Below are 21,802 nucleotides of genomic sequence, written 5' to 3' on the forward strand. Positions count from 1 at the left end.
TCCCAGGGAGACAGGAACCGCACTGCATGTCTCGGCCTCCATACAGCCAACCCAAGTCTTAACTACAGAAGCCAAACCATTGACGTGATGATGAAGATGGAAGAGACAGACAGTGTACCAATCGACTTTTAGAAGGAGTTCGTTATATTAGCAGTTTAAAAAGCCATTTTCCCATGAAAATTATCTCACTTGACATAGTGGTAGTTAAAATAGGATAAATACAGCACCCTACAGTGTTACTGTGTGCAGAATCCTTCTTCCAGGCACACATTCCCACACACTGTAACAATTTGCAGAATTCTGTTCTCTTTGGATCGTACATTCTAAATATAAAATAGAACCTCATAAAATCCCAAGACCACAAAAATTAATTATTGTAGCAAAAAAAGGAGAAAAAAGCCGAAGCAATTAACCCTAAAAAATGGCCTCTGATCAAATTGTACCCAATCTAGACCATTTCTATTCAGTGTTGCACTTTGCTTTCTTGCCCTCCACTTAATATAGGACTAACTAAGTATAAACTATCTTCTCCTGTGGAATACTAGCCTGATTCTCTATCTACTATGATTTGATTTTTCCTCCATGATGGTCAGTATGTTTATGTCTGCTACCCAAAATCCACAGATCTCTTGAGCTCCTTTTTTGGAAAGGATATAGAGACGTACAGATTCTCTCTGCTCTTGAGTTCTCTAGCTGAGAAGTATTTTTTTTTTTTGATGTACTAGAGAGTTATCCTGGCAGATGGACTCTTGTCGGCACCCTCCAAATGGTCTATGAGAGTCGGACTGCCCAAAACAACCACTAGATCCAGCCACAGACCCTGCCTTCAAGGAGCTTGTGGGCAAAGCAGAAAAAAAGAAATGGTTGTTCCAGGTAGAGAGCTGTATTTTCAGAAGTGACATTTCTAGCATCCAGGGGAGGCATGGGTGGCTTTGCTCAAAACTTGGATGAGGGCAGATTTCCCATTTTCCTTCAGCCTCCATGCAGTCCTTTCATTGATGGAATGAGCTTCTCTGACATTGCTTCAAGAGCCCAGTAGGAGAAGAAATTACAGATCCTGCTGTCACGTGTGGGCACTACCATTTAAAAATGAAGCCAGAGGATACTAACCTTGAAGTTGCCTCCATTCCCACATATTGGGGCTAATACAGATCTTTCAGTACGCTGACTCTGAGTTTAGAGTTTAATGGGAGATCTAAATTTATGATTTGCAAAATCCCTGTTCTTATGGGAAAACAGCAGAGGCTGTCTTCAGAGAGACGAGAGAACTTTGAGTTCCTACAAAGCCTAAAACCAATGACAGTACAGATATCCCACAACAGTCTTTTTCTGAACTTTCCCAGCCCCAACACTACCCAACACTAAAACACGTCCTTCATGGACCCTTTCCTGATACTGTGTTGAGAAAATCAGTGCTAACATTTCTCACCACTGCCCAAACAAGTCCATTATATCCTGAAAATAGATCTTAAAAGGAATTATTTGTTAAAATATAATCCAGCATGTATACAACACATCTACACCACCAAAATCGCCTGTATGTTGCTTTCAGTATCTCTTTGAGGAATCAGGTCAGAAGAAAAAGTTAGTAATGTCAATATTAGTGGATATCATAATGAGTAAGGGTAATTTTGTCTGAAGTATGAGCCCTCTCTCGATACTAGTACTTTCATTGGTTCTAGGATTGATATAATGTCCTTCATTTTAATTTGGAATTAATATGAGTCTGTAAAACATTCGTGGGCCACAATTTCAACCACTCCGCCTCCTGTCTGGCCACCATTGCTGCTGTTATGAGCACAGCGTTCGGTAGAAACAGGCAACAGGCACAGACTGAGCGTGTCCTCCAGCCCCTGAGAGCACAGGCACATGCCAACACGTGTTGGAGACACTCTCTGTTTCCTTCCTTCCTCCTACCCTCAGGAACAGAGGTAGGAACAGGCACATGGTCTATCTTTATCCTGATCACTTCAGCTTGCCAAGCATTCTGTTGTTTGTTTTGGTGTTTTCCCCACCTGTTTAGACAAAGTGGCATATGCACAGTGTGCCTTAAAAGAAAACAAAAAACTGACACTTGCTTGAAATGTTTAAAGTTCAAAATCTGTTTTGTGCTTGAATAAGGCCTAGAAGCAACATGATAACACTTCAGCATCCTCACTGCTGGTTATCAGAAATAGCCCGTATGGCTATTCTAGTATCCCAATGGCTCCTGGGATACTTAGAATCCAAAAGCAGCTTTTTTCAGTAACTTTAATATCATGTCAGATTATGCTGTATATTCTGAGTGAAATGTAATGAGAAACTTGGGTCAGAGATCACAAGGAACCAACTGATGCGTGTGTATATATTTAATAATTCTCTTTACCTCTGCATACAGTAGCATAGGAATGGCTCTTTTGGCATTTGAAAAGCCAACCAAATTATTATTGTTGTTGTTGTTGTTTTGTTGTTGTTGTTGTCATTTATGGAACACCTACTATGTGCCAGGCACTTTATATAAGCACTTTGCTTATATTAACTCTTTTTAATCCTTTCAGAAATTATTTAAAGAAGATATTAACCCAGTTAGCAGATGAAGAAATAGTAGTATGTATATATTAAATAATTTTCTCTGACTGGCATAGCTCTAACTGTTGGAACTGAGATTTTAATTCATACCTATCCAATTTCTTATGTTCTTAAAGTTCTTATCATCATGTGTTATATAGACTGCTGGCCAACTTAAGAATTTTCACTGACTTTGGTTCCAAGTCTCAGACAAAGATTTTTGCAAAAAGTTATAATTTAATTTAATTTTTAAAAATTTATTTATTTATTTATTCATGAGAGACACACAGAGAGAGAGAGAGAAGCAGACACACAGGCAGGCTGCAGGGAGCCTGATGTGGAACTCGATCTCAGGACCCCAGGGTTACAACCTGAGCCAAAGGCAGACGCTCAACCGCTGAGCCACTCAGGCATCCCATAAATTTAATTTTAAATTCATATCTTACGTCAGACACTGATTTCTCCCCTGAAATTCCATTATTCCATTCATATTGAATACATTTCACAAGTTTATACTCTGAACTTAACTGTTTTAATACTCAATTACTATTTGGTAAGAATAAGATAATTTAATTCATTTTTTTATTGTTAATAGCCTGCCTGCTTTGAAAACATATTTCAGGTAACTTTCAATATAGAAAAGATACTCCTCAGACAAAGCACCCTGAAGCAAAAGTGAAAGAACATGAGTCAGAAGAGGAAAACCAAGAAACTGATTACAGCAGACCTAAACTGAGGGACACTTAATTTGTACACTTCCTGTTAGTCAAGTCAAAGGGGAAAAGATGGCAGGTGACCCCTTTTGTGTTAACAGAAAACTCAATCTACAGAAAACAGTGATGTATTGTTATATCTGTGTTTTGAAAGCCAACAATTTTCACAGTCAGAACTTTAAGGCAAAGGTATCTTTATTTCATCACTATGTCTGAATGAATAATTTTTAATTGTTAAAACATTATCATGCTGTCATTTGGATGATACCAGCCTTAAGACTGTCTTCTAAATACAAGTACAGTAACTTATGTGTTTTCCCTTTTGTTCTTCAGGACACAAATTTCTACCCTTTTCCACTGGTTGTAAGCATATAGGAATATGGGTTGTTTCCTACTTTCTGTAATAGACATCTTCTCCTTATTGTCACATAATCCTTATAATTATCATTTTACTGGTCGCATAATGTGCCGTTAAATAGATGCAGCATAATTTCATTAATCATTTCTCTGTTGGTGGACATCTTAAATCACTTCTCATTTTACGGTACAGATAAGGATCATATAATGAATAATTATTTAAACTTTCCATTAAATAATTATATTTACTAAATTACCTTTCACTAACAATCTCCTCTATGTATAACCTAAGCTCCTTGAAGGCAGGAACAATATATTTTTAAATTTTCTTTTCCTCAAAATATGGAAGCTTGAAAACATTAAGTATTTTTTTCAATAATTTAATTAATAAATACACCATATATTGACACCTGTACCTTAAAAGTGGCTGAACGTGATGGTCCTTGATGTTGCTCCTAAGTTGGAAAGACCTATGCCTACCCTCAAAACAAAAACAAAAAAAGCCCTCTAAATTTAAATTTAAATGATTAAAATAAGGATCCAGAATGGCGAATGACACTTTTAGAAATCAGAATACCCAAAGTTGGCGACGGGGGTGCATGTTGGCTGAATGTTATGCCCTCCTGCTTCTGTGGCCTCTCCCACCACCCCCTCCTTTGTGTGCTGCCATTTGGAGTTTCAAGCTCAGAGAGAAGTGATGTCTATTGATAAAACTCTGAATAAAAAATCCGTGCAGTAAACGTGTGATCCACCCATCTATGGGCAGAAAGGGACCCTTCTCTGGTACTGTGTGTAATTGTTGAATGCATCTGTGCGCTCACTTAAAGCCCATCTGTACCCTGCTGCCCAAACGTGCTTTCTCCCTATCAAGTCAGGTACTCAGAGCAGCCGGCTGGGGTGCGGGCTATACAAGAGCGCCTCTTTTAAACATTAGGAGAGATTTTGTTCCCCCATCAGCTCATGATTACTCAAGATGTAGAATCATAACAACTCTGATAATCTCTAATTTTTTTGTTTACTATTTGGATTTTTTCCTGTAAAAACTAAAATATATATTAGCGTTGTCTTGGAATAGTTGATATTTTTTTCGGAGAGATCGAATCTGCACTATTTATGGGTTTTGCACTATAAAACTCTGCAGCCCAGTCACATGGCTTCTTTTTCCTAAGCCATCTGTCACAGAGGTCTGGAATTTTATGTGAATGTTGGTTGTGCAGTCTTAACCCAAGTTTTTTATTTTTTTTTTAATGAAAAATGTCAGCAACTACAATATTTAGCATTTTACTTTACATTGGCCATTAAACTTGATTACTATAGCTCTGTTTCATTGCTATAGTTATATATCATTTATGAAGCCAAGAATTATTTTGATGTGCTCACGGCAGGATACATTGTCACAGCACGGAGAGAGAGAACGTGGCACTGATATGGTTAATATCTGGGATTTTTGTAACTAAGGTTTATTAATGCTGGTATAAAAACGTATTTGATATTATACAGATGGCATAAGATGTTGTGGTTACTAAGTCATTATCCCGGATAAGCTGTACTGTCAAATTCAGGGCTTAGGACTATCACAGGAGATTAAACTATTTGCTAAAAAGGACAGAAAGATATAGCCAAAGCATCTTAGTGCAAACATATTAGAAGTATATTTACCTCCCACAAATATAATAAAGCATATCTACCTCAGAGGCTGAGAGACTGAGAAGAGGAACTTCACAGGTAAAACAAGCAAACAGAAGACGCGCCTTATTTTCTGGATCAGGTGCGAGCCGTGATCCTTTGGAGCACAGCCTCACAGTCCACACCTCAAGGGTGTGTGTTGGGAGAAGGAGGCAGAGTGTAAATGGGGAGTTAACATGAATCCCCAGGGAAGTAACTGGCTGCCCTGTGCGCTAAGGGATCTTGCTCACATTTTCAAAGAGACTCCTGCTTTGCCAGCCAAGAGGAAAAAGAACAGAGACGTTGTCCAAGATTGTATTGTGAATTGATGGATGGTAGTGAAAATACAGAGAGTATTTATCTGGCCCACTTAAGAAAAAGACGAGAGTGCTCTTCCTGCACTCTGAGAGTGATCATGTGGTAGTGTTCACAGTTGGCAGCAGCACAGGGCCAGTCCTTACACATGTATCATTTGGAGGATCCAGAGCACATGGGCAGGTGTTGGGACTTGTACCTTAGACCACCACCACCACCACAAAGAGATAGCCAACTATATCCCAAGGAAAATGCTGCAAGGTACAGTGAGTTTCAAGTCTCATACAAAGCGTCTGGAAAATAATCACATTTATTCTGAAGTTTTACTGTCCAACTTAACCCCAAACAGTCCTGATGGCAGCTTGCTACATAAAGGCCCCCAGAATCAACAACAGTTTGCCCGTCGGCCTCCCTACCCCATTCCCCCACCAAGCTAACAAAGCTTTTCTGGTTCAAGTAACCCAGGGGAAAAGGTCACATTCATATTAATCTAATATTCCAATAAAAATTCTCTTGCAGCTGGTTATTTTTGCATATATTCCTGTTAGATTAATACTGTAATGGGGGGGTGAGCTGGGAAGTAGTGTTGTGCCTTTTTATAAACTCAAGTGTTAATGCTATAAATGATGAATTGAGAGTGATAATTCTGCAAGCCAGAGAAGGAGATTTAAAGCTAAACTTCAACATATATATATATATATATATATATATATATATATATATATATATATAAAACAGGGTTAGTCAATACATTTAGCATTTGGAGCATCTTATTTATATTAGGCTCTACTTTGCTTAAACCCAGAAACACAAAGCTCACTAATGGTGCTGCTCTTAAAAGTCTGCCTAAGAATTGAACATTAACCAAAGCAAATCAGAAAGCTAGATTTTAAATCAGATATACTTACATAAAAGCTTGCATTTAAAATTATCCCTTAAAAGCCCCACATGGCTAGGCTATAACTGCAAACTGCTTAAATGTTTTTCTGTTTCCTATTGTATACCAGGGAGCCGAGATAGAAGTGGATGAAAATGGCACATTGGACTTAAGCCTGAAAAAAAATCGAATCCTGGACAAAGCTGCACCCCTAACTTCCTCTAACACTTCTGTTCCAACTCCTTCCTCTTCCCCATTCAAAACAAGCAGCATTTTGGTCAATGCAGCATTCTATCAGGCTCTCTGTGATCAAGAGGGCTGGGATACTCCTATCAACTATAGCAAAACTCATGGGAAGACAGAGGAGGAGAAAGAGGTATTGTTTCAATATGTCGATCACTAAGTTTAAGACAGAATGTGATTGGAGAGTATTCTCAGCTTTTTCCTCCTACGTTACTTTTCGTATTCCTGTTTAGATATCACATAATTCTGTACCTTGTTTCAGACTTTGGTAAAGTGATGATCTTAAATTTCACCAGAAACTGATAAATGAATCCACCTTTTCCTGTCACTTCACTAAAATGATGTGACTGCAGTGAACTTGATCCCCATCAGGGCTGCAATTGTGTGCACTGCATGAGAGGTTATATTAGCCATCCCTTTAGATGTCTGTAAGGTGCAATCTGTCACTCAACACTGAAATGCCAACTTACTAACTCTGAGCGGTAGAAGATGAAATCAAATCAGGGATGAATACAAATCATGCCAAATTCCTTGTGGGTTGATATGTTTAAAGAAAAAAAAATAGCCCCTGTCTTTGGAAGGGTGCATCACCTTCCTCAGCTTTTTGAAGTTCAGAAACTTTTGTGGGGAAACTAATTTGATTTTAGTATATGCTTTAACATCTCAGAGCATAAGTTGACATAAACAGTAGTGATCACAAGATGGGTTGTTTCTCCAATTCCCATTCCTCCTTCCCTCTTCTTTCTCCCTCCCACCCTCTTTTCCTTCCTTCCTTCCATCTTCTTTCTCCCTCCCTTCTTTCCTTGCTCCCTTCAGCACAGTTTCCTGGCATTTCCATGTCCAGGCAGTAACACAGGTCCTGAGGATGCAGCACCAAATGGGACAAGTCCCCCTTCCCCACAACTACGCTCAGTATGGTAGAAACACTGGCAGGGAACCAAATGGAATAGCACGAGCAGGCCCACATTGAAGAAGAAAAATGCCAACCCTATGTAAAGTGGTCAGGGATGGGTTCCTGGAGGACCCCCTAGGATCCAAGGCAGACTCTTAGTCACTACCACCCACAGCATCACGTAGAAGTGGGAGGGGAACTCACACAACAGCTATTTCTGATTACATTCTTCCATGCTGGTCTTAGTCATTTTATTCTGCTTGGCTTTACAAAATCTGCCTCAAGTGTTTGGGGATAGTCTTAGCTAATTTTAAAAGAACCTTTTCCAAAAACTGTGTATGTTTGACTCTGATCACTATAAAACTAATACCTGCAAAGTATTAGAAGTGGGTTTACCTTAAGCGACGACCACAGACAGACGAACATGTACCTCTTCGCTCTACCCCATCCCTCCCCTCCGCGCCCCCCCACCCCCGGCCATCTTGGACTTCTGCAAAATAATAGCAGTTACACCTAACTTCTGTTTATTTTTATAGTCTGTAAATCTATCATTATCACATCAACTGGTCATTCTGCACAATTGGTCTGAAATGGAGGTAAGGAAGCAGTGGCAGGTTATTGAGAAGCACGATCTCAATGAGATCAAGATTGTTGATTCAATCTCACTCTATAGAAGTGAGCTTTAGAGAAAAGGAATACCCTCTCATTCATAAAACTACTTCATCTCCAGCTGGTCCAATAGTTGATGGGATCATGGCATATCCCACCCTACACCACCAAAAGGAAACCTAATTCTAGTTAAAAGATCTGTTGTTGATGGGGGTTCAGTAAAAGGCTCAAGTCACATGAAGGACTGTATTTACAAAGTAGGTAGGCATAGTTGTGCCCCTATTCTTGGGTGAATCCCACTAGAATAAAACCCACCTTGTTTTTGTTCAGTAGCATCTTAGTGTTATGTGCAGGGTGGGACTCAGACTTTCCGTCCCCACCCTTGTGACTGCTATTAATGGACCATGGTCAATCACCAGAAATCTCCTTCCAATGTCAGACATACTGATTCAGTTCTGAGTAGTAATGAAGCAAATTTGCATCAAGTGGGTTTTTGTTTTCATTCACAGTCTCTTGTATTGTTTGATCTTGGTTATAATTTTTGGCCTTGGCAACCGTATTAACAATGCACTCTTATATTCTGAGACACTCCTCCCATTTGGAGGTCTAGTAAGTACCTCAAGAACCTCCTTGGCTATACCTCTTATCATTCAGACAGCCAGAAAATTAGGTCTCATAGCAAATATTTTATCTTTATTTCCAATCTTCTTTTTCTTGTGTAATTCCAAAAAACATCTGGATTTACCCTGGCAGCTTCATGGATTCAACTGGAAGATGTTCTTATCCAATGCTTATGTATTTGTGACAGTGTTTTATTTCCCAGCAAATTCATGGGGAAAATGGATTTGTTTAGATTAGATTTCTGCTCCTTTCAGAATGGTTTACTTACTTCCAGTCTGACAGTACAGACTTTCACTGCTAAAGTTTGCAACCTAAGAATTCTGAAATCTGGAATGGAGAAGTTAAGTGGCGATTCAGTGTCACTAAGACTGCCAAAAGAGGACTTTAAAGATGTTAAGTGAGTTCTTAGAGTCAAAGTGCTTGCCCTAGGCTTGATTGACAAATTTTTAGAGAAAGTGTGCATGAGTGAGTTTGAAAGGGGGGAGGGTTGAGGGAGAGGGAAAGAGACAATCTTTTTAAAAATTTTTTTATTGGGGTTCAATTTGCCAACATATAGCATAACACTCAGTGCTCATCCCGCCAGGTGTCCCCCTCTGTGCCCATCACCCAGTCACCCCAACCCCCCACCCACCTCCCCTTCCACTACCCCTTGTTCATTTCCCAGATTTAGGTGTCTCTCATGTTTTGTCACCCTCACTGATATTTTCACTCATTTTCTCTCCTTTCCCTTTATTCCTTTTCGCTAATTTTTATATATTCCCCAAATGAATTAGGCCATATAATGTTTGTCCTTCTCTGATTGACTTACTTCACTCAGCATAATACCCTCCAGGTCCATCCACGTCGAAGCAAATGGTGGGTATTTGTCGTTTCTCGTGGCTGAGTATACATGGTCCATTGTATACATAGACCACATCTTCTTTATCCATTCATCGGAAAGAGACAATCTTAAGCAAACTCCACACCCAGCACAGAGCCCCATGCTGGGTTTGATCTCATCACCCTGAGATCACACCCTGAGCCTAAATCAAGAGTTCCAAGCTTAACCAACTGAGCCATTCAGGCGTCCCGGCAAAATATTTTTTAAGCTTAATTTTTATTGTCACAGTGAGCTGGCCCTGAGTGATTCATTGCTGAGGGAAACTATACCTGATGGGGACACACTCCCACAAAAGTGCTTCTGAAGCACTGTAACTCCTAAGACGGCTTCTCACCCCTTCTTCTTTGTGCTTTCGTCTGTGCTGAGGTAATCTACAAATAGACACTGCTTATTGCCCTGTTCTGAATCTTATAAATGAGAACTGTGATACTTGATAGTTATTAATTTGAAAAAAATAGGTTGTATTCAATGTCCTCATTGTGAAGAGAGACACTGAGTTCAGTAAGAATAAAGGTAAGCAATCTTTATACAGTGTCTCTTGTCCTAACAAAAGCAGAATGAAAAGCAGGATTATTGTCCAAGTTTTGGGAGGAGAAAAATTGAGGCTCAAGGAGGTTAAATTGTTGGTCCTTGGTCATGTAGAAATTAAGAAGTGGGCCTGGTCTTCACTAAAATGAAAAAAGAGAAGGGAGAGAACAGAAAGAAGGAAAATCTTAAACCGCCCATCAAAAAGTGGTGGCAGCTAGGGAATATTGAGGACAACTAGAAAGGGAAGGGAAAAAGAAAATGAAAAAGAAATGGTTCTTGGCGAGGCGTGGGAGACCTAACAATGGTTTATAGTGCTTCTCAGGGCAGCAGAACCAAACTTGCCCTGACCCTGATCTACTGGACACAACGACACAAACCTGTCACAGGAACTGGTCCATTCCTGTCTTTTCTGGTGAGCTCCGCCTGGATGCTGCACTTAGCCCAGGCAACAGACTGTGAATGTTTGAAGATCAGGTGATGGTCAGCTCCAGATTTGACATTGGCACCTCCACCCCTATCCCACACGACACTCACATATACGTACACACACACACACACACACACACACACACACACTCATGCACACAACCAGAAATGGAGTGATTATTTCTAATTCATTGTTATCTAGTTCATATGCACAACAGTTGCTTAATTTTGGTGGTAATTTTCAGAAAATATTGTCTGTCTCTCTCAGTGAAATAGCCTGTCCAGATGCCCCCTAAAAAAAAAAAATTCCTGAATCTGGAAAAAACTCAAAAAATCTCGAAAGGAAAGTGCTGAGAAATAACTAGGGCTGTCAGTTCCATTCAACTGTCAGTTCTCCAAAGATTTCAGGGCTTAAAATGTTAAAAGTGCCAGATGCTATTATCTGTTATTCATGTTACCATTATGTTCTGGTCTTTACTGAAATCAATATAAACTTCCATCTGTACATTAAAGGAATTTCATTGCATCCGTATACTTTCTAAACACAATATATCTATGCCAAATTCTTTCTCACTGTCCACAGGATAAAATTATTATTTTTAAAATTACATTTTAAATTTTGAAAAAATTTCTTCCAAATGACATTGGCTTATTTTTTACCCAGTGCTATTTAAAAATTTATCTAATAGATTGTGCAACAAAATTAAGAATCCTTTCAGTGATGGTCACCTATATTTTAGCACATATGCTCTCTGCAGGTCTCTTGGGGTAGAATGCTGAGCGAAGAAAAGCGGAAAGACAATTATTTCATAATGTAATTGCATGCGTAGGATTCCATAGTTATTACAAGAACACAAAATATTTTAAAGGCCATATCCAATAAAATTATTCTATTAAAACATTACCATATGTTACTATACCAAATTAAATGCAATATATTCTGCAAGCATTATTTTATATACATTTTAGTAATAATAATAACTTAAATTTTCATAATTGATAATTTCCTTCAAAATCATGTATTCCTTTGTCTTCAATAATGTATAGATTCAGCAGCCAAATTTTATATATTCACCTATAAATGTAATGCCTTTAGGAATACTTAATTTTATCATAGAGAAAATAATAAAAGGCTCTTTTTCACTGTATGCCATTAAAAAAAAATCAGCATCTAAACAGAAAAACAAATGTTGCTCCACACTGAGACAATATTGGATTTAGCATTTGTATCTACTTTCAAAAAGCCAAGACATTTATAAATTGTAGTGGGAAACACTACCTGGGTAGAATCCAGGTAGCACCAAATGGAATAGATGGTGGCATTACAAGGTTTAGGGTCTTATAATTAGGAATTACTTCATGTTAGACATTTATATTATAAAACTTGAAAAGGATAAGCACCATCCATCTATTTTGCTATAGATTCCATGGAAGTCTCATCAAAGTGGTACTTCTCTTTCTACCTTAGAGGGCAATTATAATCAAGACCCATTCTCCTTATTTTTAAGTGGTGTATTGTTATCTCCTACTATTTTTACGTATATCAATTTTAAAAAATGAGAACTTTGACTTCTAAATAATATGACGAAAGAAATTGTACCAAGCCAGATTTTATTAATTTGGCCTAAAGATAGCTTTACTTGAAATAGTTTACCAATGTACTTACCACTATAGGGTTTGTGGAAAACGGTTGAATTGTTATCCAAGTAATTAATTTAAAAAATTACACTTACTTTTATGACTGAGATAAAGGTATAGAATTTTTCCTTGGTTAGGAAAACCTAGGGACATTCTTTTCCATTGATTTTGAGTGTAGACATAGGATTATTAAAATTATGTTTTGCCATCGCATTTTTGTGTCCATTTGATTTAAAAGAGACTTACCTTGAAAACTTCAAAATAGTTATCTCATTTTAAAGAGCTCAGTACTTTTGAGAATTAGAATAATTTCTATAGTTTTCTATATTAGCTAATCTGATTTCATTTTAAATCCAGAAAGTATTATATTTACTAGATATAAGCTTAAAATGAAAATAAGCTAATTATGTAATTGAGGAATACCATCATTAGTCTTATGTAAGATAATATATCAGGTAAAAGTAAATAAATTATTTGAAAGGATTACTAAGTCTTCCTTATGAAATCAAGATCAGTATTAAGCTCAGAAGAAGGCCACAAAAATTAGTGATCATTCAGCAAGAAATTTCATCCAATGACTAAACGATACCAACTTAGCAAAAGAGATAGCTTAAAATAGGAAGTGATGTGAGAATAAAAGCAATTATCCAGAAGAATCAAATTCAATGGCTAAATATTGTGGACCGCTTATTATATATTTAAACAAACAATTTAAATGTTAATTATTTGTATATTAGAAAGGACATTTGTTAGCCTAAATTTACTTATTCTTTTTTTGTTTAAAAACTTGTGATTCAAAAAAAAAACCTTGTGGCTCACTTTTGCAATATTTATTTTGTTTTACCAATGGCTGCTATGTATATAAAGAACTATTCTTATGTTCTCTAGGAAATATTCATTATATAATAAAATCTGAAATGTATTAGTTATATAGCTCAAGAAATGCCTCTGTAGTTATACTTGCCAAAATGTGAACTTTTAAATATGTCCCTATGAATTATAATTTTTTTATTCTTCACCAAGGGTAGAGGTCCATAATAATTAATTAGGATATAACCTTATACTTATCACCTTATTAATTTTGTGTACAAATCCTGTGAAGAATATTGGCTAAGTTGTTAAGCTAAAACTCAAATTCTACCCTGATGACTTCAAATACAGTTGTCTTTCCAGGATGCCCTAATGCCTTCTATACTTCTATATTTTTTTTCTTCCAGAAAGACCCAGTGAGCTCTCTAGAAAATTTAGAGGAAAAAAAGTTTCCTGGAGAGGCCTCCATACCAAGTCCTAAACCCAAGCTCCATGCAAGAGATCTCAAAAAAGAACTAATCACGTAAGCAATCTTCAATGGCATATTCTGTGAGATTCTAGAATTAGGAGACTCAAGTTCATAATTTTAAGTAGTAATATCCTGGTTTAAGTAGCTGACTTGAGGAGTGTTTTAGGGCAATTTCAACCAGTCAATAGTTAAATGTTCGATACATACCTAAATTTATGCTTAAAATTTAGAGGATTATGGGGAAAAAAGTGTACGTGACATGATTTCAGGCTAAGGGATGACTGAAAAAAACAAAAACAATATAAAACAATTAGAAATGTTTATGTGTTTTGTTCTGTTTGGCTAATCAGAACGTTCCACTGTGCTCTGCTCCATTGAGTCAGGCTGAACTGCAGCATCTCCATAGTACTGTTTACTAGTCTCATGGCTTTAAATATAGTTTTCAAACTCATTTGAACCTCATTTGTTAAATATAAAGAAGAGCTATCAATAGTCATCTCATGGTATTGTGATAATCTAAGGAAAAAATCTATAAGAATATGAAATGCCTAGTGGATAATGTGTTTTCATAGTGTGACAATTATTAATGCTTGTGGCATAGACCATTAGGACATAGTATTCTAAGCAAGATTATTGCATTTTGCCCAGTAAAGGCATAAACATTTTTCTTAATTGGGAAGTACATTGATTCATGCCTCTATTGAAATTTTTTGAGAAACTAATCACAATTAGAACTTAATTATTATGTTGAAATTTTTAAAATTTTACATGTGTTTGAGGTACAGATGGCAGCCATTTTCTTTTTGATTCTGCAGTAAATTGGAAGTCCCTAAAATCTATTAGCAAGTTAATGTTTCTTTCCATAACATAATTATGATATTGTTAGCATAAGGATGATAAAAAAAACCTACTACCTATAGATATAACCTCTATCATGGACTCCGAGATTCTCCTTGAAAGCAGAGGCCAGCTTTTTCTTTTTGGAGTGGAATTTTTCCATTTAATTTTGGGATTCTGTTAAAAATCAGTTAACATTTTTCATGATGATGAGTTCAGTGATACTATAAAGTCAGTTGTGATGATGGAGTGAAAGACCCAGAATCCATTCTTAAGGATCTTAAGGATCACATCTTTTTAGGACTAGTTGGGTCTAGCTATTCTCTCTGTGGCAGTGGAACAGTTGTTAATTTATTCAGTAACTATTTTTTGCATGCCTACTATGTACTAGGCATATGTCTGCCCTTCTGGAAAGCACCTTGAAGGAAATGGGTCTAGGGATAGAGAATGTTGCTCTGGATTGGATGAATGAGTTGAGGAAATGTTTATGTTTTGATAAGTTCTTAATCTGACAACTTCTGACCCAAAAAGGTCCAAGTCAGTGCTTCAGGGAGTCTATGAACTTTATAATGCTTAATGCAAATTATTATTTGGGTAAAGGAGTTTATGGATTTCATCACCTTCCCAAAGGGTTCTGTGACTCACAAGAGTTTAAAGACCAGGGCACCCAATGGCAGTAAGTACTAGTTAAAACTTCAGTAAAGGCCAGAAGAAGGGACAAGTTTTCCAGTAGCAGGGACAACTTTTCTGGAGCAGGAACTCTGAGCTGAGCCCTAAGAACCAGTAGGACCTGGAGAGAGAGAGAGTGCAGGCATGAAGTCAAGCAGGCTGGAGCCCTGGGAAAACTGCCTGGTTGCAGGTCTTGCATGAGCAAGCCATGGGTGCTTAAAAAGAAAAGTGAATTAATGACACGGTGCTTTAAGAACAGTGTGCAGAATCACTCTGAAGCTGGATACACTCTTGGACTATGTCAGGAAAGTCATCTAAAACATTGATATAGACAGAATAAAACACTGATGTACAGACTCAGAAATGAGATCATGAGGCTAGAGAAAGTATAGAAAGAAAGGCGTAGAACACTCTGAGGCCTTGAGGACACACATCCCCACATGCCCTTGAGAGGCAAAGAGGAAGCCTACAAAGAACACAGAAATGAGGCTGTTCGAAGACGCAGGAGGACAACTAAGAAAAATGATTGCCATGGGAGCAAAAAGCTTCTTTTTTCCCAAACTGGGCATCTGATATTATTGATTTGTACTGTAAGTTCAAATAGGTTAAGAAAATACTGGATAAATATTTGGAAAATAAGTCTTAAAAAGTAATGGAGGCTGGGAAGGGAGTCCAAGGTGGGGAAATTCAGAGAAACGTGTGCTGGGACAGCGCAGGTGTTGCCACCACATTTCTACAAGGATAATAATGAAGATTGTGCATTTAGATCAGTTGCGTGGCCCTATTTTTTTAAACCTTGAAGATCTATGACTGTGGGTCATTAGAATTTAGAGTGTGATTCACACAAATCCCTCATGGATACAAGTTGGCCTGGGCGTTGTCAGGATGGCAGGCTCTCCTAGGTTCCTTCTCCACCTCACCTCCAGTTATCAGGCAAGGGAGTAGAGTTATCAGGAGAGACGGTGAGGGAGGAGGGGGCAGGAGGTGTTTTAGGCAAACACAAGACAGGAACTGTTGCTTTTCTACATTTATAACCTTAGCAAGCATATAGTCCTGGCTGGGTGGTGTTTCACATGAGTAAGTGAGGGAGCAAGTGACATGCAGAAAAACGTTTTCTGTGTGTAAATGGTGAAATATTAAAGTATATTCATACACAAATATATTCAAAGCTGCCAATCAACGAGAGATTCTAGCAAAAAGTAATCCTTCCTTTTAGACACCAGCGTCTTCTGAATCCCTCAGTATAAAAGTTATGTTTCAATTTTTCTAATTAAAAAATTAAAGACCCTCTCCTAACTGGCTTTCACCTCAATCCCCCGTCTCTTCTTCCTGTTGTAGCTAACCTCCTCAAGAAAGTGTGTCTCCGTATCTCCCTGAATTTCTCCAAGACAGGCTTTCATCTCATCATTCCACTGGTATCATCCTTAATTTCTCCAGAGAATCCATCTGTGTGTGGTTTCTTGGTCCTCTTGACCCTACTTGACAGAGCTGATCACTTCCTCCTCTATCTTCTGCACCTGGCTTCTAGGATACCACATCTTAGCACAGTTTCTCACCTCACCTGCCTAGACTCCTGGGCAGCCTTCCAAAGATAGAATGTCTCAGAGTTCAGTCCCAGAACCTCTTCTCTCCACTGTCTACACTCAGTTCTTTAGTTCTCAGTGTTAGAACCATCTGGACTCCAAGGACTCCCAGGCCTGCGTTACCTCTGGACCCACTTCCAATGGCCACAGGGAATGATCTCTCCCCTCTCCGCAAGACCCTGCCCCTCACTCTTCACCAGCCACCTCTTCTCTTTTCCTCTAAGGCTTCGGGGCCTCACTGTTGTGATTCCTTCTGCGACAGACCTCAGCAGGGTGCCATATGTCCTCATCCTCCCTCAGCTCTTCTCTCAAGTGCCACTTACCTGAGGGGTCTTCCTGGCTACTTATCACCACCAGTCCCCCAGTCCTGACATTCCTATCCCCTTTTGACAGATCTCCAGTTGTCCCTCAGTATTTATCACCTTCTAATCCACTCACACATTTTGCTTGCCTGTATTCTCTGTTGTCTTCCTTCCCCACTAGAGTGGAGGCACCAGGAGGCCAAAGGTGTTCTTTCATTGATTTTGTTTTCTCCTACATCCATACCATCTCGTATGTATAGTATTCGCTATACTGCCCCTCACTTTCCCAGCTACATGAACAGTGAGTTAGGAGCAGGGAACACATCTCAAATGCTGTTACAGGCCTTGCACATAGAAAGTGCTCAAAGACAGTTTTGCTAGGGCAGCACTGGTTTATTGTGTTGACATGTGACTGATTCTTACATAGTCTTAGACTTCATTCTTTGTGGATTCCATAGGCAAACATCACTGGGTAAAATATCAGGTTCTCTTATGAGTTTAATGTTCACCTGAGACTCAGTGGCTGGAGCGACATGGCGAATGTAGTACCAAATACACTAGAGCTTCCATTTCGCCAAACACTGTTTCTCCCAAGAGGTGACGTGGGATTAGCTCTTCACTTACTCCCTTGTGGAGCTACCACTCAAGTTTTTAAAATCTTTGTATGGATTTTGTTACCTCATAGAATTTTGAGTATCTTCAAACAAGGCAAATTTTCATCCTTTGAAGGTAGATTTTTGGAAATTGTGAGAATCATTCCTAACTAAATGTCATGTACAAAATTAATTAACCTGCATTACCATTTTGAACAGAGACATGAAGTGAGATTATTTTGTGATGGACACTTCTCACTGGGACAAAGCAAATACAAAAGAGGAAGGATTCTAAAAACATTGGACCAGTGTTTGAAATATAATCTAATCATGAATTCTTAGAAAATTAACTCTAGAGACATCGCGGTTCTTTCCTAATTTTCCAGACAGATGAGTGCTTCAATGGATACTGCTGGTCTTAATGTACCTGTGCTAATAGACTGGTTTTATAAAAGTCTTAATACTCTATAGTTTCATCTTTTTTAAAAATTATCTTTTGCTTTATGTTTCTAACAGATAAATGTACTTTAATTGATTATCAGAAACTGTTTGCAAAATAAGAGTTTTTAATGTCGTTGATTAGAATAAATTTTCTTAGAGTTTGAGGGCCACTTACTGAAGGAACTAACTAGCTTGTTTCCTTTCTCTAAATGTTAATACTTTCATTTGCAAACCAACTCAGAATGTTTCACCAAGCTCCTATGGGTACATGTAATTGGGTAAGATTATTCATTGAAAATTTGTAATTTGTATCAGAATCTGAAACAAGAGCTTTTCCCAGAACAACGCTGTCTCCAGTTCTTTCTTTATTCCTTGATCTCTTTAAACCACCAAACTTAAAAAAAAAGTAATTAGCAGCTAATTAAATGCATACTTTATTACTTATCCTGATTTAGAACTCATTGGCATCTTTGCCTCTCCCAGCAGTATTGATAGGAGTAATTAAAAAATATAAATAAAATTTAATAATAAAATAAAATAAAATAAAATAAATAAAATAAAATAAAATAAAATAAAATAAAATAAAATAAAATAAAATGCAGTGCTGTTTTTGCACACTAGGTGGCCATGTATTTCTGAAACGGGGATTCCCAGGCAATTACAACAGATCTCTCATGCTCTGAATATTACAATTGTATAGTGTTCAGAACAGAGTGTTTCTCCATTTAGTGGGTGAATGGTATTTGCAAGATAACTGAGCTCAAATGTTAATCACTGTTTTTTTTCTTTACTTGTTTACATGTATGTATAGCTACCACATCTTTCTAATATCCCATCTAGAGAGAGGGGTGGGGAAGAGCCAGGTAAATTCAGCTTGGATTGAGCCCTAAAAAATCAAATATCTCTCTGAGAGATGGAAATGCTCTAACTCATATAGTTTCTTTTTTTTAAGATTTTATTTATTTATTCATGAGAATGCACAGGGAGGAGAGAGAGAGAGGCAGAGACATAGGCAGAGGGATAAGCAGGCTCCATGCAGGGAGCCCGACGTGGGACTCGATCCCAGGTCTCCAGGATCACACCCTGGGTTGCAGGCGGTGCTAAACCACTGGGCCACCGGGGCTGCCCACTCATATAGTTTCTTTAGATTACCTGAGGATGATAGAAAGTAGCTCACAGGAAAACAAAACAAAACCTAAGGTGACATTTCAGAAAATCTTGGATGTTGGCCATCTATTTCTAAATGTACCTTCCAAGGGGTGATCTCTGTATTCTACACATATGGATAAGCCTTCACTTCAGGCAGCATGAGGTAGCTGATTTTTCCTTTAACACCACCACAAATAGCGCTGAGTAGGCTGGGGTCAATCTGCTTACTACAGATAAGTGACTTTCGAGCAGCATTAGAGGAAAATAAATGACTGAGAAATGAAGGAATCTATTAACTACGGAAGTGAATCTTCTTATATTATTTTTAAGACACACATAAGATGCACGGAATGTGACCAGCTTCTGAGATACAATGGAGTGCGCCAATACAGACTCTGGTCTTTGGCAGATGGCCTGGAGAGCCTACTGCTTTGGTGGTTAATTAGCAATTGTCTATGATGGTTTCAAGGTTTGGATAAAATCGATCCCAAGCTTTAATAACTAAATTTCTTATCGGTTTCTATATTGTCAGCAACTTTCCCATCTAAAATATTAGTTTACCTTTCCAGTATATGTAGTATTTTCAAAGATTTTCTTTTTCAGATAGTTTCTAAAATACATACTAAGTTACTGTGATGACCTTCTTTATAGAACTCACAAAAATCCCTGGGGCACCTGAGTGGCTCAGTTGGTTAAGCATTCGACTCTTGGTCTCATGTCAGGTCTTGATCTCAGTGTTGTGAGTTCAAGCCCCACATTGGACTCAACGCTGGGCATTGGGCTCCACACCGGGCATGGAGTCTACTTAAAAAAAAAAAAAACCCTCAAACTCACAGAAATTCCTTTCTGAATATGTTATATAATTGGTTCCAGTATTCCTAAGAGCCACTCTCATTATAAAACACAGGTTTATAACATTTATATTTTCAAAGAAACAAAACATCATTGTTTGTTGGCTTACAACATCACTGGGGCATATATTTTAGCATCACTTTCCTGCATGATTTGAGTCTGAGAATCAATATGATCTTGAAAACAAATACCTTCAGATCATGCCAGTTTTTTTCTAGCTGGTCTGCTGGTTCTTAGATAACATAAATCCTTGGTTCACTAGCTCTTGCGTGTCCTGTGCTGTGCTAACTGATCTCGAAAAGAGAAGCTACCTCATAACCTATAGATAGAGCAAATGAATCTGTGAGAAGCACTTGACTTTAAATCTATATTTTTTTATTGACTCAGCTGTCCAACGCCAGGATGTGATGGAAGTGGCCATGTCACAGGAAACTATGCATCCCATCGCAGGTACCTAATAGCCTACAATATCTTATTCTAATGTAAATATTCATTCTCACCCATTCTAGGAAGATACTATCTGGATCTGGAATTGAGGAGTGGGTTAGTTGGGGCTTTGGAGTTTTTTCCCTCATCAATAAAGCTAATTTAAATCATCTGGCTTTTTATTTCTATGGTATAGAAGTCATGATTTTTGGTCAAAAAGTTTTCTGATCCTATTGTGCAGGTTATAAGCCAAAAGACAGAGTTTATGTTAGGGCTTTGGCTCTGTCTAGCTTTAGGACTCAAGTGAAACCAAGATAAGATAGTAGCATGACTTGGGTTGACCACTTTGTGGGGTGTGGCATCCTCAGCCCTGGGCAAACAGCAGGTCAAGATGTTAAACAGTGCAAAAAAAGCTGTGTTTAATCTTTCCACTTACCTTCTTCATTGGTGTGATTTGCTTTCCCTTTGGGCACCAATTAAACTTTTAAGACATCACTCCTTGGTGTGCAGTGGAAATGCACTCCAAATCGGTAATCATTGTATCCCTGAATTCTAGAGTTGAGGAGTCTCATTGGGTTAAAACCCTTCATTTGATAAAATAGCAAACTTGAGTCTATGAGAAATAATTGAAGTGCCCACAAGCCCAGACTGGTTAGAGTAGCAAAGTCAGATTATAATCTAGTTATATTTTTCCCATTTGCTGGTCACCAGTAAATTTAGCATATGTTCACAAACTCAAGATACCATTGGAGTTTGATCTGTATATGTCAGTGTTGTGTGTTTTGTTTTTGTTTTTCTCATCCCTCTTTAGTGTTTCTGGATGTCCTTTAGCAGATAAGACTCTTAAATCCCTCATGGCTGCTAACTCTCAGGAGCTTAAGTAAGTATTGGAATCATGAACTCCTAGCTCTTCCTCAGCTGTGTTAGGACTCCCCTCGTTCAAGACCCATGTGGGTCTTCACTAACAAGTACTAAATCATGACTAACCAAATTATAACCAATGCATTCTTTTACCACAAAGGTCAAATGACTAAAAACAACCTCGGTGTAATTTAATTTAATTTAATTCATTTGCTTGCTTTGGGGATTTTTTCCTTTATAACATTTTTTAAAGTAACAATGGAATAATTGAATATAATTCTTTTTTTCTGCTGATATCAGAATTTATACTCTAAATCAGACCCATGAAGTGTGGCAAAGCACTTTCATCATCTAATTTTAAGTAAACAGTATAATATTTTACTTTATAGGAATTTTGAATCCTGTGACTATCTTTCACTTTCAGTACCCAACCGAGTCTACAGGATCTCAAAGCCATGTGTATATTAACTTCTACTTATTGATTTTATTTTTCCTATTC

General features: G+C 37.9%; 1 protein-coding gene across 1 annotated transcript in view; it reads left to right on the forward strand.

Annotated features, from left to right (window-relative positions):
* LOC129505323 (suppression of tumorigenicity 18 protein-like) overlaps nucleotides 1–21,802 on the forward strand; it is a 115,441-nt gene that overhangs the window by 71,566 nt on the left and 22,073 nt on the right. The window contains exons 12-15 of the mRNA XM_055318331.1: nucleotides 6,605–6,850; nucleotides 13,529–13,644; nucleotides 20,404–20,466; nucleotides 21,254–21,322. Coding sequence (XP_055174306.1) covers nucleotides 6,605–6,850; nucleotides 13,529–13,644; nucleotides 20,404–20,466; nucleotides 21,254–21,322 — 494 coding nt within the window. The remainder of the gene's footprint in view (nucleotides 1–6,604; nucleotides 6,851–13,528; nucleotides 13,645–20,403; nucleotides 20,467–21,253; nucleotides 21,323–21,802) is intronic.

This window comes from Nyctereutes procyonoides, unplaced genomic scaffold, assembly GCF_905146905.1.
Source record: "Nyctereutes procyonoides isolate TBG_1078 unplaced genomic scaffold, NYPRO_anot_genome, whole genome shotgun sequence".
NCBI lineage: Eukaryota > Metazoa > Chordata > Mammalia > Carnivora > Canidae > Nyctereutes > Nyctereutes procyonoides.